The sequence below is a fragment of the Ovis canadensis genome, chromosome 8 (genome assembly GCF_042477335.2).
Source record: "Ovis canadensis isolate MfBH-ARS-UI-01 breed Bighorn chromosome 8, ARS-UI_OviCan_v2, whole genome shotgun sequence".
Taxonomy (NCBI): Eukaryota; Metazoa; Chordata; class Mammalia; order Artiodactyla; family Bovidae; genus Ovis; species Ovis canadensis.
Window position 1 is genome coordinate 23998898 of NC_091252.1, and position 25783 is coordinate 24024680.

The 25783-nt window shown below is 42.0% G+C and overlaps 1 protein-coding gene across 4 annotated transcripts in view; it reads right to left on the reverse strand.

Annotated features, from left to right (window-relative positions):
* TPD52L1 (TPD52 like 1) overlaps positions 1-7571 on the reverse strand; it is a 94188-nt gene extending 86617 nt beyond the window's left edge. For 2 of the 4 annotated variants that reach the window (XM_069599043.1, XM_069599041.1), the window contains exon 1: positions 7267-7542. In XM_069599043.1, coding sequence (XP_069455144.1) covers positions 7267-7285 — 19 coding nt within the window. In that variant the 5' untranslated portion in view covers positions 7286-7542. Of the gene's footprint in view, positions 1-7266 lie in introns of all 4 variants that reach the window. The other 2 variants (XM_069599048.1, XM_069599042.1) reach the window with 2 other exon arrangements.
* Between the last annotated feature and the right edge of the window lie 18212 nt (positions 7572-25783).

A 25783-nucleotide genomic window follows, 5' to 3' on the forward strand; every position in this document is an offset into this window, starting at 1 on the left:
CACTGTGAGAAACTATTTAAAATTCATCTTTCCTTGAGGACCCAAAGCTTTCTTTTAGCCAACTCAAATTCATTAAAATGTTCTACTGCCTTCCCTGGTGCATTAATAATGATTCTTAATTTAATGCATAGATTTTAAATAAATTACACTTCATTTCATAAACATTCAATGACAAGCAGAATGACAAGCTTGAAAATCCACAGTTTAGGGTCATCCTTCATGTGTTCTTAACTGCATCCTGAGTCAGTTTAGGAAGCGGCTTCAAAGTGTTGCTGGGGACATTCCAGAACTGCAGCAATGACGAACATTCACGTACATGGAAAGCAAGCCAGGCTGGTAACTGGGGCTGCCACCCTCTTTTCTCCAATTCCCAGTTTTTAAGTATAGATGATTTACATATTTTAAAGGATAGTTGCTAAAGTACTTATTTATTATTTACGTAGTTCCCGAGGCTTCGCTGGTGGCTCAGAGGATAAAGAATCTGCTTATAATGTAGTAGACATGAGTTCGATCCGTGGCTGGGGAAGATCCCCTGGAGAAGGAAATGGCAACCCACCCCAGTATTCTTGCCTGGGAAATCTCATGCCCAGAGGAGCATGGCAGGCTATGGTCCATGGTGTCACAAAGAGTCGGACATGACTAAGCCACACAGCACACACATTGGCTGGTAAATTAGAGGAAGTAAGCAAGTCTGCTCAGTCTCAGTTCCATAGTATAAAAATGCAGATTTAGTTCAGAGGTTGTATTGTGAAGAATACATGAGACAACATATTAACACCAAGCACCAAATCTTATGATTAACCAGAAAAATGGACTCATATACTTCTAAGTTTTTTGAAGCAACTTCTCAAATTCTGCCTGCCAAAAAGTATTAAGAAAACAAGGCATATATTAGGGAATGCAATTCAAAATAGCTTCTAGTGTGCTGAGCTGGATGAATCACAAGCTGGAATCAAGACTGCTGTGAGAAATGTCAACAACACCAGCTATACAGATGATAGCAACTCTAATGGCAGAAAGTGAACAGGAAATAAAGAGCCTCTTAATGAGGGTAAAAGAGGAGAGTGAAAAAGCTGACACTAACATCATGGTTTCCAGTCCCAACACTTCATGGCAAATAGATGGGGAAAAAGTGGAAACAGTGACAGATTTTATCTTCCTGGGCTCCAAAATCGCTGCAGACAGTGACTGCAGCCATGAAATTAAAAGAAATTTGCTCCTTGGAAGGAAAGCTATGACAAACCTAGACAGCATGTTAAAAAGCACTTTGCTGATAAAAGTCCATATAGTCAAAGCTATGGTTTTCTCAGCAGTCATGTATGGATATGAGAGTTAGACCATAAAAACCATAAAGCTAGACCACAAAGAAGGCTGAGCAGTAAAGAGTTGATGCTTTTGAACTGTGGTGCTGGAGAGAACTCTTGAGAGTCCCTTGGACTGCAAAGAGATCAAACCAGTCAATCCTGAAGGAAATCAATCCTGAATATTCATTGGAAGGACTGATGCTGAAGCTGAAGCTCCAATACTTTGGTCACCTGATATGAAGAGTCAACTCCTTGGAAAAGACCCTCATGCTAGAAAAGACTGAAGGCAAAAGAAGAGGGTGGTGGCAGAGGATGAGATGGTTAGATAGCATCACCATCTCAATGGACACAAATTTGAGCCAACTCCTAGAGACAGTGGAGGACAGAGGAACCTGGCATGCTGCAGTCCATGGGGTCACAAAGAGCTGGACACAACTTAGCAACTGAACAACAACGACAACAAAATAATATCTATGATTCATGTGACTCCATTTTATAAAAAATGTAATTGCAACAACAGTACATGCTGCTGTTTAATCGTTAAGTTGTGTCTGATTCTTTTGTGACCCAATGGACCCGTAGGCTGCCAGGCTCCTCTGTCCATGGGATTTCCCAGCAAGAATACTGGAGCACCATTTCCAGTACTGGGTTGCCATTTCCTTCTCCAGGGTATCTTTCCAGTCCAGGGATCAAGCTTGTGTCTCCTACACTGGCAGGTGGATTCTCTACCACTGAGCCATCAGGGAAGCCTAACAGTATATGATTTGTTACAAATGATTGACTTTATCTTATATGTACATCACTACCTACTTTAAGATTTTTATTTAGAGGGAAAGTAAAACAGTAGAAAATAGCTTTGAAGACAGTAAGAATACTCTTCATAATATTTTTAAAAGTCATAAACCAAAAGGTATAATACCTAGCTTCCATAGATTGAGGTTTATGATTGTACCGCCTGAAATGTGGAAAACAGATTTCTTTTTCTTTGGGTAATCGGATCCCTACAATATAAGAGACTTAACCTCTTGCTCTTTGAGAGAGAAGGGATTATTTTACTGTTTTGTCAAAAAACAATAATATGCTTTGCTTACAAAGCAAGAATTTGTTTGCATGGAATATTAATAAAAAGGATACAACTGTATTTATTTTTTCTAGAGCTCATTCTTTGCTTTATTTTTGGTTCTTATCTGTTTGTTTTCTTTCATCTAACTTACATTATCTTCCTGTGTTTCATTTCTCTGCATAAAGTGCCCTGACTTCTCCCTGGAACAAGACAGGTCCAAACAAATGTCCTGTGAGCAAAGAGGAACGTAAGATAAACATGACATTTCACTTTAACGGAATCTGCAAACAGGCTTAATCTGACATTTATTACTTTAAGTCATTCATGGACTTCTGAGAATCCTCCTGAATAGAATGTCTGAATATAAAAGATAGTAACTATAATTGGCTGAATATTGGCCCCCAAATATATCAGGTCCTGGTCCCTGGGGCCTGTAAATATCACCTTTTATGGGAAAAGAATCTTGGGATGGGAAGATTACCTTAGACTCTCCAGGTGAGCTCCAAATGAAATATCACAAATATTCTTAGAGGGAGATCTGACAGAAGAGAAGGCAACAGGACCACAAGGGCAGAGGCTGAAGAGACGTGGCCAGTGGTTGGAGGAGGCAAGGAAAAAGCATTTCTGAGAGCATCCAGAAAGATCGAAGCCTTGCTGACATCCTAACCTGTTCCAGCAGTGGTAATTTTGGACTTCAAGCCTCCAGAACTGTGCGAGAATACATTTCTGTTGTTTTAAGCCACTATATTTGTAGTAATTTGTTATTGAAGGAAAGTTACATGGCTCAAAATAACCTGGAGTTAAAACTCCCCTCCAGGTCCTCCCCACCATTCTATGTAAAACAAAGAAGGAAAAAAAAAGGACATTAAGGTTGATTGTGCCCAGCTCCCAGCCAGTCCAGCCTCTGGCCAATATCCAGAATTCCTTGCCCCAGCCGTTTAAGACAGAACTACTCTGAACAACCTTGGAGAAGAACAGGCCCCCTTAAGACAGTAGCTTTCCACATATATGCCTATATATACTTACTCTTTTCTTGGGTTAGTGCAGCAGCTCACTAATCTGACTGCTGCCCCTTCTCGCCCCATTAAAGGTGATCTGTTTCTATAAAGTGCTAGTCTCATTCTTCTTCCAAACCTCCCCTTCTCTAACTCCCTTACCCTACAGTTACAGCAATCATAGGCCACTAATACAATTATTAATCTGAATACATACAAGTATTAAGTGAAATTTTTCCTTGTAACATTCAAGACATTGGGAAAGACAAAAAGTTAATTTCTAGAGTAATGAAATGTGAAAGGTGGTTCCAAAAGATCAGGAATCTTCTTTAAAGGACTGCCAAATATTTCAGGAAAATGCTACATTCCAAAATAAACTCTCTGTCTAACATATCAACTTTATTAAAGCAAAATTCTCTAGTACCAGGAAAACAACTGGCAACAGCAGCCTCTTCTGGGCCTCTCATGGCACACAGTTCCCTAGCCTCTCCTCCTGGAATTGTTCCTAACCCCACTTCTGTGTTTTTCCTTCTGCCAACTTCCCAGAATGTCTTCTTGTTCTGTTGCAAGTAATCTGTTCTACAAAGTCAAAGAACCTAACAGCAGCATTTCACTTCTAAGACCCACTACTGCATTTATGGAGATTTGTGTGCAAACGAAGTCCATAGCATCTGTACTGTAAAGTGTGTGCTGAGACGCTTCAGTCCTGTCCGACTCTTTGCAACCCCAGGGACTGGAAGCCCCCAGGCTCCTCTGTCCATGGGATTCTCCAGGCAAGAATACTGGAGAGGGTTCCCACGCCCTCCTCCAGGAAGAGGTACTATAAAGTACCTGAGGATATCTCAATAGCACTGACCACTTAACTTCATTCATGTTTGCTTTTCTCTAGATCAAGGGGCAGAAAGAGAAGCCATCCCCATTCTGCTGCTAAGTCACTTCAGTTGTGTCCGACTCTGTGTGACCCCATAGATGGCAGCCCACCAGGCTCCCCCATCCCTGGGATTCTCCAGGCAAGAACATTGGAGTGGGTTGCCATTTCCTTCTCCACTCTAGATAACTCTAAAATAAACAGTGCTGAGGTTAGAAGCTTGCCTTTAGGAAACTACAGGACTCTCTTAGAATCTAAGAGGCAATTATTTAGCCAGAGAAATGTACCAAATAGAAAGAAGATCTCTTTAATAAAACCATAAACATTTTGTGAAACATTTCATTTTTAAAGAACTTAATATGTCTGCTGCTTAACTGACCAAAAAAAAAAAAAAAAGTCTGAAAATGGAGAACTTAATGGGGAAGATGAGAATTTAAGGGGCAAATATCACCCACCAGATTGTAAAACTATAAAGTTGAAAGTCATCCTTGACAGCCAATCCAAGTTACCATTGTTTCCTTCCCAAGTCATCCGCCATCCTTCACAGCCAACCCAAGTTACCATTTTTTTCTTCCCAAGTATTTCTCAACTCTATTCACTTTTGCCCCCCTGGCTGACCATCACCCTAACAGTCTTCCTGGGAGGGCTTCACATGAAGGGGGAAAGAGGCAGAGGGGGCCAAAGAGAGGACGAGCAGGTAGGGACTTCAGTTTTGGTTCTCTCCTGAAAGTGGTAGGCTTTCCGTGGGGAGTAGGCCTTTACAGCATCCACTCTGCAATATTATATACTTGTTGTAATAAGGAATTAACATATCTGGCTTGTTTCCTTTCTGGAGAATGGGAAGGACCACACTACCTCGCTCATGGAACTGCTGTGAAGCCGTGAGTCAACCCATGTAAAGCACAAAGAGGAGAAGCAGGGACACAGTGAGCCAACTCTGCTGGTTTGACTATCACCTGCTGGGCTGGGAGCTTTCTTCAGGCTCTCACTGGCGACCCACTCCAGTATTCTTGCCTGGGAAAACCCATGGACGGAGGAGCCTGGTAGGCTACAGTCCATGAGGTTGCAGAGAGGTGGACACGACTGAGCAACTTCACTACCTTACTAGGGTGGGAGATTCCTTCAGGCTCTCACTACCCTGGGGTCCTCTTCTTATCATTTAGATGGTTGCAATTTTTCTGTTTAGTTATCAAATAACTCTCAAGTTAATATCCGTCTCTTTCTCTACTACAAATTTCACAGAGCAGGGATCCAGGCCATGTTTGTTCCTCGTAGCACAGTGCTTGGCAAAGGAAAGCACTGGAGTGTTTGTAAAGTAAATCTCACAAGTAAAGCAAACCGGGAACACCAGTGGGTCCAATCTGATGAATGTTTCCTACCTGCTGTAGTTTTTCTCTCCAACCTCACTGAATAACAGATTCACTTGGGAAGCTTTCAAATATACCCATGCCCAGGCCCCAGAGATTCCAGTTTGCTGGATCCGGAATGGGCCAGGGCCTGTATTTAAAACTGCAAATAATTCTCATTGTCAAACCAGGTTGGAAAGCTCCAGCTGTCCCTACCTGCTTCAGTTTAGGAGTGGAGGCCTCCAACCTGATCTCAACTTTTGAATTAGACTAAGCAGCTCCCCAGGAGCTTCCCAGGAGGCACAGTGGTAAAGAATCTGCCAGCCAGTGCAGGAGACACAAGACATGAAGGTTTGATCCCTGAGTTGGGAAATTTCCCCTGGAAGAGGGCATGGCAACCCACTCCAGTATCTTGCCTGGAAAATTCCATGGACAGTGGAGCCTGGTAGGCTACAGTTCATGGGGTTGCAAAGGGTCCAACACGACTCAGCACACAGCACACATACAAAAATTCCCCAGCCTTGGTTGAATTCTCCTCTCCTATTTAGATAGATAGTGGAGGAAAAATACTGGAAGCAGCAGCTTTATGGACAAGATCTTGGCTGATAGAAAGAATGAGGGTAGTTCGTACTGTTCAGACCATTGTAAGCCTGGCAGCCAAACCTGTTGGGTGACTCCAGACCCAGCATCTGCCAAGTCGCTCTCATGTAGGACACAAGCCCCTAAAAGGGGAACACATAGGGTCATGAAACTCTTCGTTTTTTAATTTTTTCAAACGGGGCTCTTATTTGATTTAAAAGCCTACATAGAATTTCCCGTGAAAGAAAGGTGGTGATGATTGTTCTAAAGCCTGAAAAAGGCTGAACACCGCATTCATTCCTTCTCAGCATTGCTCCCAAGAGAGACTCTATAGAGTCAGACTTCCCACCAGTCTCCCGCTCCACATTCGTCCACCTCTGCTTCTTTACACATACCATTTACTTCCATTCTGGCACGATTCCATCGGGATTCCCTAGCCCTTCCCTGCTGGCGACCTCAAGACACCAGGCTGCCCTCGGTGAAGCCCTCTCGGGCTCGAAGGCCCCGCGCCAAGGGAGGCAGAGGTCGCCCCCCGATCGAAGGAAACCGGGACGCTCGCGTCGAGCTGCGAAAATCAGCGGGCGGGTAACGCACTCCCCGGCCTCGGAAGGCAGGTGCCCGCGCTGCAAACCCCTCGGGTGTCCGGGAGACCAAGGGTCTCCGCGGAGCCAGCACCTCGGCGCGCGCTGCGCTCAGCTCGGGATTCGGGAGGTGCAGGACGCGAGCCCACCGTGTACGGCAGGAGTCGTCGCGGCCTCTCCCCACTCCCCGCGAGGAGAAGCGGACGAAAGGCGTTCTCCGGACCCTGCCCAACAGGTCCTGCGGGCGCCCGCGGGGTGTGGGAAGCGCGAGCGCGACTGGCTGGGAAAGAAGTCGAGCAGTCCGGGGGCGCGTTTCCTGTCGAGGGTCCTCTCCACTGGTCCCCAACCCACAGCACATCCTGAGTCTGGGGGAGCAGGAATTGTCCCGCAGGCGCGGGGAGGAGTAGAGTGGTGGACACGCGGGGTGAGGTCACCCATCCGCTCGGCCGGGGAGCAAAGTTAGGTGATGAGGAGAAAGGGCCTTTGGGAGCCCTAGGGCCTGACCCTCGGGGCCATCGGCGACCACTCACCTCGAGCCTGCGCCTCCATAGTGGCCGACTTCGGATTGAGAGTGGCGGGGACGCCCGGCGCCTGGCGGAGAAGCAGCGGCGGTGCCGGATCTCGGAACGCAGCTGGCCGCGTCCTCTCCCCGCACGCGTGCAGCGAGCGCGGCGTGGAGCGGGTGGGGGCCGCGGGGCGGCCTCCGCTGCCCGCTCCCAGTTACCTCCGCCCCTTCCAGTCTACCTGGCCCAGACCTCGCGGGGCTGCAGCCCACCGCTGGGCGCCACCTGCCGGCCGATTCGGGCATCCGGCCGGGGGCGCGCGCTCCGGGCTCAGGGAGCCTGCTCCGCCCAGCGATGTCTGAAGCCGGCTTGAGGTCCGCGCTGCCTTCAATTTTCTCTCTTTTTTTTTTTTTGTAAATACATTTATTGATACCCACTTTCTATATAGTTCATTGAAATAATCCACAAACATAAAAGCATTTTTTTCTTTTGGATATCACCGAGGTCCAATCAACCGAGGTCTCAATCGTCAGAATCGTCTGCCGGTTCACAGACTTGAATATTGAGAAATTATTAAACAGTGGCCCTTACACACTCAAGTGGTCCGGTGGCTCTGGACTTTATGCCAACGGAGCATGTGGGCTAAAATTACGTGTACGTTTAAATCAAGGAAAAGGGTATCAATCATCAACAAAAAGAAATGATTAGGAATCAATATCCTAGGCGAAGAAAGTACCACTGTTGACGCTTGGTGTCAGAATACCGGAGATGAAAGGGTGTTTGTGTGTGTGTTTATGGGACAGTTTCTTGTGAATGCCGTTGCCGACCGATGGCAAGATCCATGGGCTTGCAAGCACAGGGGCCCAATGCCCTGAAGAGGGGAAGGAAGGGAGCTTTACAATAAGCGATCCTTGCTTCTGGTAAATACAGTGGTAGGTTCCTCTGAACCTCTGGACTCAATATTTTTTGTCAACTTATTAGTATATAACTTTGTTTGATGTGTGTTTCTGTTTCATTTAATACATACTGTTCACTCACTAATATTGAACACTCCCAGCCCACAGCACTATTAAGCTTATTTAACTTAGGAAACTTGAACAGAACTTCTGAAGCTTATTCAATATGTGCATTTCTCCCTAAGGCACAGACAGCCTTCAGGCACTTAGGATACCCCTTGGCTCTTCAGCACTAGGCTTGGTGCCTGCGAGCATGCGTGCTAAGTCCCTTCAGTTGTGTCAGACTCTTTGCGACCCTGTGGACCTTAGCTCGTTAGGTTCCTCTGTCCATGGGATTCTCCAGGCAAGAATACTGCAGTGGGTTGCCATGCGCTTCTCCAGGGGATCTTCCCAACCCAGGGATTGAACCCATGTCTCTTAGTCTCCTGCATTGGCAGGTGGGTTCTTTACCACTAGCACCACCTGCTGCTGCTAAGTCAATTCAGTCGTGTCCGACTCTGTGCGACCCCATAGACGGCAGCCCACCAGGCTCCCCCATCCCTGGGATTCTCCAGGCAAGAACACTGGCGTGGGTTGCCATTTAAGCCCCAAAGATCAACCTGCTGCGTTGGCTGGGGATTGAACCCAGGTATACTGCTTGGAAGGCAGCTATGTTCACCACTATACCACCAACTAGGCGAGGAGGCCTTTTTCAACAGAAGAACTAGCCTTCATGGTAGCCTTCACTGTACTCTGTGAGAAGGGCACTTGTGTACCATCTGAGAGTTGAAAGAAGAAGGTGGAGGCTAGCTTTTTGATTCCCTTGCTAGGAGGCATACACCAGTCCTCCCAACTTTTTCGGGGCTCTGCCCTTGTCCAGGAGGGACCACGAAAGCGCTGTATTGATTCTGGTGTCACACATTTTTGTAGGGAGGCAAATTCACAGATACAGAATCTGCCAATAAAAAGCATCAGCTGTATAATTTGTCTAATCTGAAGCCCATGGGCTGTACCTATAGGTTGATGAGCAGTCATATTTTTGAGACAAAAGACTAGAAATTTACATTTCTGTTCCTAGCCTGACCTGACCTGGCCATGTGACCAGAAAGCATGGCAGGGACTAAGAAATACCAGCTCCTGCCGCACCTCCTCAGATCTTTAGCTGTCTCGGTAACTTTTCCTCCTATCTATACCATCTTCATCTGCAAAATACAGTATAGTTACTTACTTTTCGTCTTGAATGATTTGCTGTATTGCTCAGTTGGTTTCATTTTTTGTCCTCTCTTAGATGGTAAAGTCTATCAGGGTCCTGTGTGGGTCTCTCATATTGAAAGTGATAAAGTGTTAGTCACTCAATCGTGGCCAACTCTTTGTGACTCCATGGACTGTAGCCTGCCAGGCTCCTCTGTCAGTGGAATTTTCTAGGCAAGTGGGTTGCCATTTCCTTCTCCAGGGAATCTCCCTGACCCAGGGATGGAACCTAGGTCTCCTGCATTGCCAATGTGGGTCTTTATATTGAGCCTCTCGTTGCCTGCCAAAGAGCCTTATACAGATTCATAGCTATAAAATGATTTATTGAGTAAACAACTAACTAGTAGTTTCTATAGTTACTTTCAGAATATAGTCTAATAAACATTAAGAGAGACATATTGTTGCTTGAAAGAGGAACACTCATAATTGCCTGGAACGTGTATAAACATATCAGTGTTTCTTGTTATACTGAAGAGGTCCCTGATTTGTAATCACGGCCATTAAAATGGCTCTATAGAACGCCAAGCATGGCTTTTAAATGGTTTCTGGTGATAGCGAACAAGGATGCACCAAAGGATGAATCAGAATCGGTGATTAAATCACTTTTTAGAGCCTATTTCATTGTTCCGGTCCTCTCTACCCTGGAGATTAAACAACAGGTTAGAGTTGACTCCTAGCAGTTAAAAGGAGCTAAAAACAGTTAATGACTTTCCACCTTGAGTCATCTAAACTTCTTCTAAGCTCTGACTCATTTTTCTGATTTACAAAATGTTAAGGTCTGCCCTCTTGATGTCTTCTATCACTGTTCATAATAAGGAAATATTGATATTGATTCAGAAACAGCTACTGAAGATCTTCTATGTGCCAAGGATTGTGCTAGATACTGAAGAGACAGGAAGAGGCATGACCCTTTTTACCCAGGTTGTTCATGGACTCATGAGAAGGCAGATGCTCTATAAAGCAGTGCAGTATGATAAAAATATAACAGAATATAAATGTAATATAAAGCAGTGCAGAGTTAAGCCAAGTACGCAGCTGGGCAAATAAGGGAGCTCTCCTAACTCAGATGGGGGAGGAGACAAAGGAAGGTTTCTTTGCGGATGCTTGCCTCAGCTGAGTCTTGAAGGATGGAGGAATTAACCAGGTTAATTGTTTAGTCAAAGGAGATTGTGTTTACATCCTCCTTTTTCTTGGCACTTAGGATGGTGAATTTCCTTCACTTCTTTAAAGCTAAGGAAAACAGCCATCTTCACCCTTGTGTTCTTTGTCTCTGTAGATAATCCACCTGGAAAACAATGGGTGTGTGTTTGGTTAAGTTAATGAAAACCTGTTCACTCCTCCACAATTGACCTTTCTTCAGAGGGAGAGTTGCAGTGGGAATCTTACCTGGACAAAGGGATGGTATACCAACAGTCTTGCCTAAATAAGTTCCTGGGTCACTTAAAACTCCCCAGAGCACACTCAGACCCGGGCTGAGGGAGCCCTTGGGAGGTGGGCAGAACAGAGAAATTTGAGGTACAAACAGGAAAGGACAGATAAGTTATGCCACTCTGACCGTGATCCTTACTAATACACTGAAGAACATGCTTTTTTAAAAAATTAATTTATTTATTTTAGTTGGAAGCTAATTACTTTAGAATATTGTGGTGGTTTTGCCATATATTGACATGAATCAGCCACGGGTGTACATGTGTCCCCCATCCTGAACCTCCCTCCGACCTCCCTCCCCACCCATCCCTCTGGGTTGTCCCAGTGCACCGGCTTTGAGTGGCCTGTCTCATGCATCAAACTTGGACTGGTCATCTGTTTCACATATGGTAATATACATGTTTCAATGCTATTCTCTCAAATCATCCTACCCTTACCTTCTCCCGCAGAGTCCAAAAGTCTGTTCTTTACATCTGTGTCTCTTTTGCTGTCTTGCATATAGGGTCATTGTTACAGGCTCAGAGGGTAAAGTCTCTGCCAGCAATGCGGGAGATCCGGATTCAACCCCTGGGTCAGGAAGATCCCCTGAAGAAGGAAATGGCAACCCACTCCAGTACTCTTGCCTGGAAGATTCCATGGACTGAGGAGCCTGGTAGGCTATAGTCCACGGGGTTGAAAAGAGTCAGACACGACTGAGTGACCTCACTTTACCATCTTTCTAAACTCCATATATATGCATTAATATACTGTGTTGGTGACTTTCTTTCTGACTTACTTCACTCTGTATAATAGGCTCCAATTTCACCCAACTCATTAGAACTGACTCAAATATATTCATTTTAATGGCTGAGTAATATTCCATTGTGTATATGTACCACAACTTTCTTATCCATTCTTCTGCCAGTGGACATCTAGGTTGATTCCATGTCCTGGCTATTGTAAACAGTGCTGTGATGAACATTGGGGTATATGTGTCTCTTTCACTTCTGGTTTCCTCAGTGTGTATGCCCGGCAGTGGGATTGCTGGGTCGTATGGCAGTTCTATTTCCAAATTTTTAAGGAATCGCTACACTGTTCTCCATAGTGGCTGTACTAGATTGCATTCCCACCAGCAGTGTAAGAGGGTTCCCTTTTGCTCCACACCCTCCCCAACATTTGTTGTTTGTAGACTTTTGGATAGCAGCCATTCTGAGCAGCACGAAATGGTACCTCATTGTGGTTTTGATTTGCATTTCTCTGATAATGAGTGATGTCGAGCATCTTTTCCAGTGTTTATTAGCCATCTGTATGTCTTTGGAGAAATGTCTGTTGAATTCTTTGGCCTATATTTGATTGGGTCATTTGGAACATGCTTTGGATGCCTTTTGATGAAATTACTAGCTATGTAACTGGAGGGGGCTTCCCCAATGGTTCTGCGGTAAAGAATCCACCTGCAACGCAGAAGATGCGGGTTCAGTCCTTGGGTCAGGAAGATCCCCTGGAGGAGGGCATGGCAACCCACTCCAGGATCTTTGCCTGGAGAATGCCATGGGCAGAGGAGCCTGGCGGGCTTAGTCCAGGGTGTCGCAAAGAGTCTGACACAACTGAAGTGAACTGGAGGCGAGTTTCTGTGCCTCTCCGCGCCTGAGTTTCGGTATTTTGTGGTGTTTTGTGGCAGGATGTTCTCTACAGTATTAATTAATGTGTTCTTTCCCTCCTATCTTCTGGGGCCAGAGCAGTGTTTCCCAGCCCACTGGTGCACCCTCACAACACAGGGAAGGGGCTTTTCAACATTTCTAACCACCTGGCTCCCACTCTGCAGACGTTTAGATTTGAAAGCTCCCTAGATAATATTGAAAGCTTTCTAGGTAATATTTATATGCTTCCAAGATTGAGAATGACTGTTTTAGAAACTGTCCACAGTATCTGAAGATGAATATATTAATATGTATATATATACACACATACATATGGACATATATTCACTATAATTATTACTAATAATTATCATTGTAAGAGTGTAAAATCAAGCACAGATACCTAAAATATGGTAAAGTCACTATTTCAACCTAAGTCTATCTGATGCTAAAGCCTGTGCTTGAAACTAAAATTTAAAATACTTAAAGGATATGAAAATTTGAGCGTTCAGGTTAAAAAGTCACCACCTGGGTAAACAGAGTATAATGAAAAAGAAATGTGAGCAGACAAAGCAAAAAATTTTCTGTCCCTCCTTCCAGGGGAGTCGGGGAAGGAAGAGAAGTTTGAAGGAGAGCTTAGATTAGGTCTGCTTGTGCCTCTTACCCTGTCCTTCCCTCCTCCCAGCAGAGCAAGGAAGACTTGGCCCTGACTATCCCCTGGGAAACTAATGTCCAAGTCGTTGTGAGAAATGTTAGGATAAAATGGGTATCACCTTGAATTTCCCATCCTTCCAAGTGGTGCAGGAAAATATCAGTGAATTCCCTTGTACCCCATATGAGATGTGTTTATCCCTCAAAAACTCCTCAATAAATTGATCACTATATAAAATCCTTTACAAAAAACCTAGTGTACAGATTTTGCTTTTTCTAAGTTCCTCCAAAATTTCTAAATGTTTTCTCTGGGTCATAAATTATACATAGATGTTCAAAGAATTTAGAGGATAAAGGTGCTTTTTTCCCACTGAAAAGAGGCATATTATTTAATTGTACCCTGAGGATTAGTATACACAAATACTAAAACTTACTCCTTTAGACTTTAAAGCTTTAAAATGTAGAATCATTTTAAAATAGCAATCTCTAAAATACATTTAAAATGTATTAATTTTCTAAGGTCTTCTTAACCTCAACACTGTTGCCATTTTTAAAGTCTTTAATTGAATTTGTTTCAGTATTGCTTCTGTTTTATGTTTTGGTTTTTTGGTCACGAGGCATGTAGGATCTTAGCTCCCTGGCCAGGGATCGAACCTGCAGCCCCCCACAATGGAAGGCAGAGTCTTAACCAGTGAACTGCCAGGGAAGGGCCTGTTGCCATTTTTCACTTGCTAATCCTTCCTTGTGCCGTAGGATGGGTAGGAGCTTCCCTGACCTTTGTTCACTAGACACTAGTAGCAGCTCTTCAGTTTGAGCAATCAAAAATGTCTCCCTGTTGTCAAATGTCTTCTGGCAGGCCAAGCTGCCCCCAGCTAAGAGCCATGACTTTATTTCTTGAAGGTCATTATGAATAGAAATGCTTACCCTGGGTGGGTAAGGAGGCCCCCACAGTACAGGGAGGCTTCCCAGGTGGCGCTGGTGGTTAAGAGCCTGCCTGCCAGTGCAGGAGATGGAAGAGACATGGGTTCGATCCCTGGGGCAGGAGGATCCATGGAGGAGGGCACGGGAACCCACTCCAGTGTTCCTGCCTGGAGAATCCCATGGACAGAAGAGCTTGGCAGGCTATAGTACATAGGGTTGCAAAGAGTTGGACATGACTAAATCAACTTAGCACACACCATATAGGGAGGGCCTTTGGGCCTAGCAAGAAGGGGTTCTTGCCCTTCATTTCCACACATAGCCGCTCTGGAACTTTCCTGTCGTCTTCTTCCCTTCTCATCAGTCATTCCTTATCTGCTGCCTGAACAGACACCGTGGTCCTAAAAAGGACTAAGAGGGGCTTTACCTGGTTCCTAAGGAGAGAGGGTAAGAGAAGGCAGAACGATCCCTGTGGCTTTTCTCTGTATGTCTGCACGAGGAAAGTGCTAAAAGTCCATGCTCTTCCTTGAGGTCGAATGGGTCCATATCAGTTCTGCCCAGGTACACACTTGACGTTCCAGTGACAGCATTCTTAGCCCAACCTCTTTTCCTGGGAGACGTATAACAAAGAGGATGGGGAAAGCATTACTTATATGGGCCTTCAGGTTGGAACGTGCCCATCAGGCACAAAGAATCTGAGACTCTGGCAAGAAAGAAGCCTAGTCCTGCACCAGTCATTTGAGACATAGCATCGGGCTTCCTTGATGGCTCAGCTGGTAAAGAATGCTGAAGACCTAGGTTCGATCCCTGGGTTGGGAAGATCCCCTGGAGAAGGGAAAGGCTACCCACCCCAGTATTCTGGCGTGGAGAATTCCATGGACTGTATAGTCCATGGGGTCACAGTCAGACACGACTGAGCGACTTTCACTCTCACTTTCTTTCATTTGGTTTTCTTTTTTCTTTTCTTTCTTTTTTTTTTTGGTTTTCTTAGATTTCAAAGGAGAAGGCAATGGCACCCCACTCTAGTACTCTTGCTTGGAAAATCCCATGGACGAAGGAGGCTGGTAGGCTGTAGTCCATGAGGTCACTAAGAGTTGGACACGACTGAGCGACTTCACTTTCACTTTTCACTTTCATGCATTGGAGAAGGAAATGGCAACCCACTCCAGTGTTCTTGCCTGGAGAAACCCAGGGACAGAGGAGCCTGGTAGGAGGCCGTCTATGGGGTCTCACAGAGTCGGACATGACTGAAGCGACTTAGCAGCAGCAGTAGCAGCAGACTTCAAAACCTGTAGTTTGCCAAAGTCGGCTATTTCCAGGCTGTTTGTATCTTCTTGTTTTTTGGGTTTTTGGGGTAGTTTTTTCTCTGCTTAGTGTTTTGTTTTGTTGAAACATTTTATTTTGTATTGGAGTGTAGTCAATTAACAATGTTGTGATAGTTTCAGGTGAACAGCGAAGGGACTTGGCCATACATATACATGTATCCATTCTCCTCCAAACTCTCCTCCCATCCAAGCTGTCTTATAACACTGAGCAGAGTTCCATGTGTTATACAGCAGGTCCTTGTTGGTTATGTGTTTCTGTTTAGTGTTTGTTGTGTTTCCAAAAATGTTCAACTCTTTCAGTACTAAGGAAAGAGAGAAAGGGAGGGTGTTGTCAGCTAGAGCTAGGCCAGCACAGGACAGGGCCAGGTGATGAAAGCATGGAAGCTCCAAAAGAGGCACAGAAGGACGGGATGAAAAGACAAGGTCTCCACGACACAGTCAGCTCTCTGATTATTTATGTTTTTCCCTCATTCCTTAGAGGATTTCTGATTTGTTTATTGAAAAGCACAATTTCATTACAAAAGGCTCCAGAACGGCTTGTTGCTGGTGAGATGGCTCTTGTGGTTAGTGGCTGTGTATCCAGTGGCTGTCTTGTCAGGGTTTGACCTCTAGATAAATGGATATGACCATACCATTCTTGTAAAACAAAAGCAGAAAGGCAGGCATGGGCCATGCTTTTTCGAACACAATGTACACTTCCGGCTTCATTGTTTGTAAATGACATTGAAAAATTAGAGAAAGGTTAAGTAAAACGACACAGAGATTATTGATAGGGTCCTGAGGGATAGTTTTACAGGAGCCAGGAGGCTCATTTATTTGGTTTAGCAGAAATCTAGATGATATCTTATTATTATTTTTTATTGAAGGATAATTGTTTTACAGAATTTTTTTGTTTTCTGTCAAACCTCAACATGAATCAGCCATAGGTATGCATACATCCCCTCCCTTTTGAACTTCCCTCCTGTCTCCCTCCCAATCCCACCCCTCTAGGTTGATACAGAGCCCCTGTTTGAGTTTCCTGAGCCACACAGCAAAATCTTAATGACAGTCCACATCTGTTGTCTACAGCCATAGGATAGATCACAGACAACACTGCAAAATGGCAAAGGATTGTTTCATGACCACGATCGCTCTTTTCTAAACTTCAAAGTGACTTTGGCACCTTGAAATCATCTAAACTGGGTGGTAAGTAAATGTTGTAGACAAAACAAATTGATCATGAAAACTGCAGTAGGTCAATAAGAACATGTCAGCGTAACCTTTGTTACATTGCAGATGCGTATGTGCTTAGTCACGTCTGACTCTTTGCGAGTCTATGGACTGTAGTCCACCAGGCTGCTGTGTCCATGGAATTTTCCAAGAATACTGGATTGAGTTGCAATTTCCTCCTCCAAGGGATCTTCCTGACCCAGAGATCGAACAAGTATCTCCTGAGTCTCTTGCACTGCAGGCAGATTCTTTACCACTTGAGCCACAGGGGAAGCCCCTCTGTTATACTAGTTTATGTCAAATTCAAGGACCTGGCCTGGTAGGTACACTTGTCTTAGTTAAGACTCAATCAAATTAGCTCTGCTAGGGATGTGAATGAGTGAGTAGAATTAACTTGTGATTTTGCAAACTATAACATGGAAGAAAGCAATTTAAAATTGATTTAAAGTACTGTATATAGCCTAGTATATTTTATATATACTGTGTAGTGCCAACATATTTGTGGAAGAAGAAAAAATAAACCCCAAAGTAATTAAGAACTATTTTGGAATTGAAAAAGTCTTAGAAGTACTATAAACTTCAATTGTTCAAATATTCTATTAATTTAATATTGCAGTATTTAACAATTTGAATGAAAATGAACATACATGAAAATTGTTCAGGAAAAAACATTTTCATGAGCTGTCTCTGAGTTCTTGTTTTTTTGTAGTAAGTCTTCTTCATGAATGAAGAGAAATCTGTTTCTCCGGAGAACTTTCCTATTGATGAAGCAAATAGTACAGGAAAAATTCACAAGTCAAATATATCCCATGTAATATTAAGTCAAAATTAACTTAGGAAGGATTTACATTTTACATTTACAAAATTCAAGCAAATACATTTTATGTTAAAAATCTTTAAATTTTCTTTTGTTGTTCATATATACAGATTTGTCCTAAGTTCATTTCAAACCTTTAAAAAAATTACTGTGAAAACCTGTAAAATGGTTTTATCAAGACTAAACAATATGTATGAGGTTTAATTTCTGTAATATCTATTCCATCCCATTGATCGGTGTATCTATCCTTAGGACAATACTGCAGAATCTTAATTTACACTATTTTATACTAAATTGCAAATCTGCTCAGGAACAACTTCTAGCTTGTATTTCTTCAAATGTGTCTTGGCCATACATAGCTCTTTATTCTTTCACATTCATTTTAGAATTAGCAAGACAAATTCTATAAAAACTGATACTATAATTTTGATCAAAATATCATAGAACCTATAGATAAATTTAAAGAAATTTGAATCTCCCATCCATGACCATAGTAACCAACTCCATTAATTTATGTCTTTCAATATCTTTCAATTAAGCTTTCAGTTCAGTTCAGTCACTCAGTCGTGTCCAACTCTTTGTGGCCCCATGGACTGCAGCACGCCAAGCTTCCTTGTCCATCACCAACTCCTGGAGCTTGATCAAACTCGTGTCCATCAAGTTGGTGATGCCATCCAACCATCTCATCCTCTGTCCTCCCCTTCTCCTCCCACCATCAGTCTTTCCCAGCATCAGGGTCTTTTCCAGTGAGTCGGTTCTTTGCATCAGGTGGCCAAAGAATTGGAGTTTCAGCCTCATCATCAGTCCTTCCAGTGAATATTCAGGACTGGTCTCCTTCAGAATGGACTGCTTGGATCTCCTTGCAGTCCAAGGGACGCTCAAGAGTCTTCTCCAACACCACAGTTCAAAAGCATCAATTCTTCAGTGCTCAGCTTTCTTTATAGTCCAACTCTCACATCCATACATGACTACTGGAAAAACCATAGCTTTGACTAGACGGACTTTTGTTGGCAAAATAATGTCTATGCTTTTTAATATGCTTTCTAGGTTGGTCATGGCTTTTCTTCCAAGGAGCAAGTGTCTTTTAAATTTCATGGCTGCAGTCACCATCTGTGATTTTGGAGCTCAAGAAAATAAAGTCTCTCACTGTTTCTACTGTTTCCCCATATAATTGCCACGAAGTGATGGGACTGGATGCCATGATCTTAGTTTTCAAAATTTTGAGATTTAAATCAACATTTTCACTCTCCTCTTTCACTTTCATCAAGAGGCTCTTTAGTTCCTCGATTTCTGCCATAAGGGTGGTGTCATCTGCATATCTGAGGTTACTGATATTTCTCCTGGCAATCTTGATTCCAGCTTGTGCTTCATCCAACCTGGCATTTCACATGAGGTACTCTGTGTATAAGTTAAATAAGCAGGGTGACAATATACAGCCTTGACGCACTCCTTTTCCTATTTGGAACCAGTCTGTTGTTCCATGTTCAGTTCTAACTGTTCCTTCCTCACCTGCATACAGATTTCTCAAGAGGCAGGTCAGGTGGTCTGATATTCCCATCTCTTTAAGAATTGTCTGTAGTTTATTGTGATCCACACAGTCAAAGGCTTTGGCATAGTCAATAAAGCAGAAATAGATGTTTTTCTGGAACTCTCGTCCTTTTTCAATGATCCAGCAGACGTTGGCAATTTGATCTCTGCTTCCTCTGCCTTTTCTAAATCCAGCTTGAACTTCTGGAAGTTGATGGTTCACTTACTGTTGAAGCTTGGCTTGGAGAATTTTGAGCATTACTTTGCTAGCTTGTGAGATGAGTGCAATTGTGCTTGAACATTCTTTGGCATTGCCTTTCCTCAGGATTGGAATGAAAACCAACCTTTTCATTAAACTTTATCATATTCTTAATAAAGGCTTTGAACTTCGTTACATTTATTCCTAGGTTCCTTGTATTTTTTGTTGAGTCTAAACTTTATGAAGACTGTTCTTCCATTTGGCTTCCCATTTTTTGTAGTTAGAAGACCTTTTTTTTTTTTTTTTAATTTCTCTCTGAATGAAAATAAGAATCTGCATATGTTTCCAAGGTAGCTTACTTCCCCAGACATCTCATAATTCACTCCTGTCCTTATATCTCCCCAACTCTTTTTTAGCCCTTTCTCTTCATTTAAAAAGTGTATTTAACATTTTTAATAGTTTAAGGATATTTATATTTTTTATTGTGCAATGGTATTAGGATCTCTGGTCTATCATATGAGAATTAGAGATTTGAGGTTTTTAGTTGCCAAATACAAATTTAATAATGCAAGGTTTTCTCATTCCTAGTTTTCCTTATTTTCTGATCTTTGAGGAAGTAATGACTACACGTATAAGTATTATCCTATTCATCTAGGATGAGCTTATAAATGGGCAGAGTGGACAGGCAACCACTTAGAGTATTTCATGCTGCGCTGTATGCTAAGTCACTTCAGTTGTGTCTGACTCTTTGCGACCCCATGGACTATAGCCCTCCAGGCTCCTCTGTCCATGGGATTCTCCAGGCAAGAATACTGGAATGGGTTGCCATTCCCTTCTCCAGGGGAGCTTCCCAAGCCAGGGATCGAATCCCCATCTCTGATATCTCCTGCATTGTCAGGCAGATTCTTCACTACATCAATACAAAAATTACTCCTAACTCTTGATGATCGACATTCTCCCACAAGGCAATTTTCCAGATAACTTAAGAGGCAGTTATTAAAAAGCAAACATGTTCTTACAAATGCTTAATATCACTAATTTATGACCATATGTATATATGCGGATACCTTAAAAGAGAATTAGGATCCCGTGCTTCATGTTTTGTTTGGGACAAGTGAGGACATCCTTGAAGGCATGATCCAGCTGGAATCTCGAGAAAATGGAAGTTAGGAAGCTTGGTCAACAAGACCAGCCACGTTGAAATGGGGGATTAATTCTGGGAATTAGTTATAGATAAGGTTGGATAAATTAGTGGAACCCAAGGAGAATCCGGAGTACCAAATGGTTCATACTATCAGGCTCTTGTTTTAATTTTCATTTTGAAAAATAAAACCCAAAGTAATAGTATTAAATTAATATTAACAATGTAATTTTAGACTGTTCCACAACAATAAAATAATTGTTCACATATGCATAAAATCTCTTTGGAGAGAGGCATTATCTTCATCCATCTTTCAGACAAAGAAACTGGCTTAGGTCAGACAGCTAAGAACTGTGGAGCGGGACTATGAACCTAGATTAAATTCCTCAACTTGTGTTCTTAACATAGACTCCAGACTGTCTCCTAGTTTCTAATTTTCTTTCCCTCTGTTCCTTGGAACAGTTAAAAATATCACAACCACAATTCATTCTATAATAGTATTAGGGAATAGTCAGTGAACATATAAATTAAAAACAAAATTTAATTGATTAAATTCACCTGAAATAAATGTCACATAATATCAATGGAAGAATTTGAAAAGAAGAAAAAATTATGTTGACTTTCTTTTAAAAATATTGACTTACCTCTATATCAGGATGCTTCATTTTCTGCATATCCAATGGTGTCTGTTACCCAATCACCTATCTTTTTCAGAAGAGAAAGAAAAGGGCTGCTGTATTCATGAGCTGGGTCAACAGTTTAAAACATTCACTAGAAAAATGAACAAAATTAACACAATCTGACAAGCTGCAGGAACTCTCACACAATGTGATATTTCAAACCAGTTCGATAAGGAAAATGAGTAATTATTCCCCATAACTGTCAAATGAGTAGAGCAACTGTTCTAAATGCTGGTTAATACAATCAGTTTGAGAGCAAATAGGATCCATCAATCTGCTTGAATAATTTAATATCCTCTGGAAAAGATTTTCCTCCCTTTTTTTTCCTCTTAAATATTCAAGGAGTTTTGCTTTCTACCTTAAGAGATTTTTTTTTTTTATTCCACCTCTTTCTATCTCCAACTCACTTTTGCCAAAACACTACCAATCACTACATACATGTACTCACACACAGTCTGGCTTTGATAACTCATAATGATAGTAAGAGCCACAACTGATTTGTATTTCATAAGCTAAAGTATTCCACCTCCATCTGTCATTTTCCACAAAGCACCAAGAAAACTTTAAAGTACACAAAATAATTATTCAAATAAAAAGGAAATAATTTTTTATAATTTGTTACTGTTTAGCCTCTAGTATACCCTTTATTCCACCATCATGATTATTTTCTATTACTCAGATATATTTACTGTTGTACTCATTTCTTGGCATGGAATATTTTTCTGACATTCTAAGAAGCCTCTTCTGTCCTTTCTCTTTATCTCTTAGGTTTTGCCATTCCTTCCAATAAGCTCCATTACTTTATTTAATTAGTGTCTTTTTCTTTTCAGGCATAAATTACTCCTTTCAAATTTGTACTGTCTTAAAATTATTTTTCACTATTATAGTTTAAATCATGACATATGTAGTGACTGTGTTATGTTTTCTACATGTACTACGGGTGACTCAGAGCTTCCCTGGTGGCTCAGACTGGACAGAGCCCACCTGCAATGCGGGAGACCTGGGTTCTATCCCTGGATTGGGAAGTTCTGGAGGAGGGCATGGCAACCCACTCCAGTATTCTTGTCTGGAGAGTCCCCATGGACAGAGGAGCCTGGCGGGCTACAGTCCATGGGGTCTCAAAGAGTCAGACATGACTGAGAGACTAAGCATAGCACAGGGGTGATTCAGCCATAATCTAACACATTTGGCAGCCTCTACTTTTTTTTTTCTCCCAAGTTAGCCACCATACTGTTACCGATGATTTTTCTGAAATACAGATCTAATCATTTTATTACTGTCTTTATAAAAAAGAACTCTCCATAATCCCAGGGCGTTCCTTACTTTTCTCACAAGACATTTCAAAAACTAAACCACTCCAAAGATCAAACACGGTTACGAAATCTGCATATTACCGTTTTAATTTCCCCTTAAAGTTTTACAGTGCTTTTGCAACCTCTGCAATAAAAAAATATTGTGTAATTTGGTTTAACTCAGCTTTTTGCAAACTTGACACCACACGCACGCACCCGCGCGCGTGCGCACACACACACACAAACACACGCATTTTCTTTTTGAGAGATGGTGAGAAGTATTTACTAAAATTTCATGGAACTCAATTCTTGGGAAAATAATGACTCTACAGGAAAGGAGTCCGTTTTCCCCAGGACACAGGAGGCCGACCCTGATGTGGCCACGCCCGCCTCTCACGTGAACCTCAGGTCCAGCCGCTGGCAGTTTCTGCCATGAGGCAAGTGCTTCCACAGCCCTCTGCATTTACAGGTACTTTAATCTCTGTTCAGAAAAATCCGTTGTCCTCTTGTCCATCAAACTAACGTCTCATGATTCTTTAAGATTCATTGTTTTAAAAACTTGCTTAAAAATTGAAAGCTCTCCTAACCATGCATATAATGAAATCTATTGACATAAAATGAGGTTTCTCAAGTGTTGTATGAGGTATAATTCTGGTTGGTACCCAAATTACAATGTTCTATGTTAATAGTTATGTATTTCAGTTCAGTCGCTCAGTGCTGTCCGACTCTTTGCGACCCCATGAATCACAGCACGCCAGGCCTCCCTGTCCATCACCAACTCCCGGAGCTCACTCAGATTCGCGTCCATCGAGTCTGTGATGCCATCCAGCCATCTCATCCTCTGTCGTCCCCTTCTTCTGCCCCCAATCCCTCCCAGCATCAGAGTCTTTTCCAATGAGTCAACTCTTCTCATGAGGTGGCCAAAGTACTGGAGTTTCAGCTTTAGCATCATTCCTTCCAAAGAAATCCCAGGGCTGATCTCCTTCGGAATGGACTGGTTGGATCTCCTTGCAGTCCAAGGGACTCTCAAGAGTCTTCTCCAACACCACAGTTCAAAAGCATCAATTTTTCGGTGCTCAGCCTTCTTCACAGTCCAACTCTCACATCCATACACAGATGTTAAAAAACATAGTGCTTTAATATTTATCATAACGATAGAAAATTGGTTTAGGAAATATGTCGATTTTCCCTTAAGAAATAAGTTAAATTAAAATATTAAATAAGTAACAGGTCTTTTGGATTGACAAAATCATATGTAAATAATAGTTTGAGGAAATAACCGATCTAAGCGTAACTCTACCAACTGATTCAAAATTGCAGTGCCCAGTATGAACACCAGAGGGCTCCAAATTATAAGCTTTATAAAACAAGCATGTAAAAGAACTTGGTTCAGTGGCAATAAATCGAATAATAACAGGTATCATTTCTTGATTATCTACTTCATATTGAGAATTTTTTTCTAGGCAATTACATGTGTAAACTATTTTATTTCTCACAATATCCCTTGAAATGAGCTATTATCTCCGTTTTATAGATGAAATTATTTCTGAAAATAACAATGTTTTATTTTGATTTGATCTTTTGAATTTAACATTGTTCCATGCATTGTGCTGATGCTTTGATATAGATCATCTTAGTCATAATTTTCAAGAGCTCTGAGAGTTAGGTTATATTGCATCTCTTGTTTATAGATGAAGAAACTGAGGCTTAGAGAGATTAATTAATTTGCCCAATATTATATGGTTAGGCAATTCTTGGTGAGGTAAGTCTGTCTGAAACTAAAGCCTCTGATTTCATGAAGTCAAAAGTTTCTCAAGCATTTCACAATGCATCTTTCTTTTCATGTCCATTAAATACATAGCATTTAGCATTTTCATTTCACCTCTCCTATAAGCAGTGTGGTATTAGGTTTAAGTGTTAAAAGCAATCATCATGTAAGCTATAAAAAAAAGTTGATATAAGTGTTGGACACTTACTACAATTTTCTTATGTTTATCAGAAAAATAAAGCAAGGGAAGGAGCAGCTTAAGTAAATTCACCTTTGATACTAAATTCAGTTGACGATGCAATGAAGTGACGTGACAAGGTAAGAATAATTTAACTAGTCTAAAGTCATTGTTAGCTACATGACTCTGGGTCATTTTGGAAAGGCAAAGATTAAATATCTTTGTATCAGGACCAACAGAGCTATATATTAAAAAAGAGTGAAAAAAAGTGAGAGACCAAAGAGAGATTCCAGGGTAATCACTTTCATTATTATGACTTTAATAACCACATCTTGGTTCAGCTAATACTTATGCTGCTAACAGCATTTCACCAGCAGCTGAAATGCTGAACACTCAACAGAATGTTTCCTACAAGAAGCTTCTATTTCAAGTTTATTCTAAAGTGGAAACATCATGAAAGAAATTTAAATTGTGAAATTTTAAATGTAGTAATAGTCTTACGTTAGGATATTTACCAATAAGTAGCCTGGGATAAATGTAAATAGAATTTACATTTGGTTCCTGACAGAAAAGATAACCACAGAACTGAAGCACTGGCTTTTGCAGTATTTTTCTCCTTTTGTATGTTCTGGCCCTTTGAACTAATATTTTTCTGTGGCAAGCTTTGCTACCTTTGGTAACCAGATTGTCCTCTAAACTGGTTGAAACTTGTGGATCCGAAGTTATAAGTAAGATCTTTCAAACTGCAAGAAGTTATAAGCAATACGATGAATTCGGTAATTTGAATTTAGGCCCCAAATGGCTATTTTAATGTTAAAACATGCTTTTAAAAAAAAAAATCAGGAACTTTGAAGGAATTGGAGGGCTACTTGTACCATGCGTCTAGTCCTTGAATGTCTGAGAAATTTCACGTGTATACCAGTCAGGCCGTAACAGATTGTCATATGGCTACTGTCTCAGCTGGGCTCTTTTCTTCCCCACTTAATCTGTGTTTAGGGAGGTGGTGCATTAATATTTTACTGATGCTTTCAAGTTTATTCCTTCATACAAAGGCTCCTCTGATAGTTTCTATTTTGAAATCAAAATAGTACTACTTTTAAATTTATTTTTATTATTTTACCAAAATTGTTTAACTCACAACTTACAGCTAAGTGACACCTTTGTCATGTGTGTCTGTGTATATGCAAGCACATGCGCACACGCACACATCACACAGACAGTGGTGGCACGCTGTCAGGCAGCTCTCCGCCCCACTCCCACTAGAGAAACAAACAAACATGCTCTGATGTGTGAAGCCTGCCGGTTTCTGTAGTGCAAAACACTCACATCTTTGCTGATTTGAAACTCCTACCTTGATATTACCGAACGTAGAGTCTGGAAGAGAACACAATTGATTCTTGAAATCCGATGGACGCCAGAGTCAGGACGCGCACACGCGCGTGTGTGTGTGTTGTGTATCAGAGGCTAATGGGATTAGCCTAACAGATTGTCTTGGTTCTCCTCTTTGTTGGTTTGTTCATCCCTAGAACGCCGCATTGTTACCCCTTATGCTCTCACGTCTCAGCCCATCCTTTGTCTTCAGCTGCACGAGGCAGTCAGTTGCTGGCAA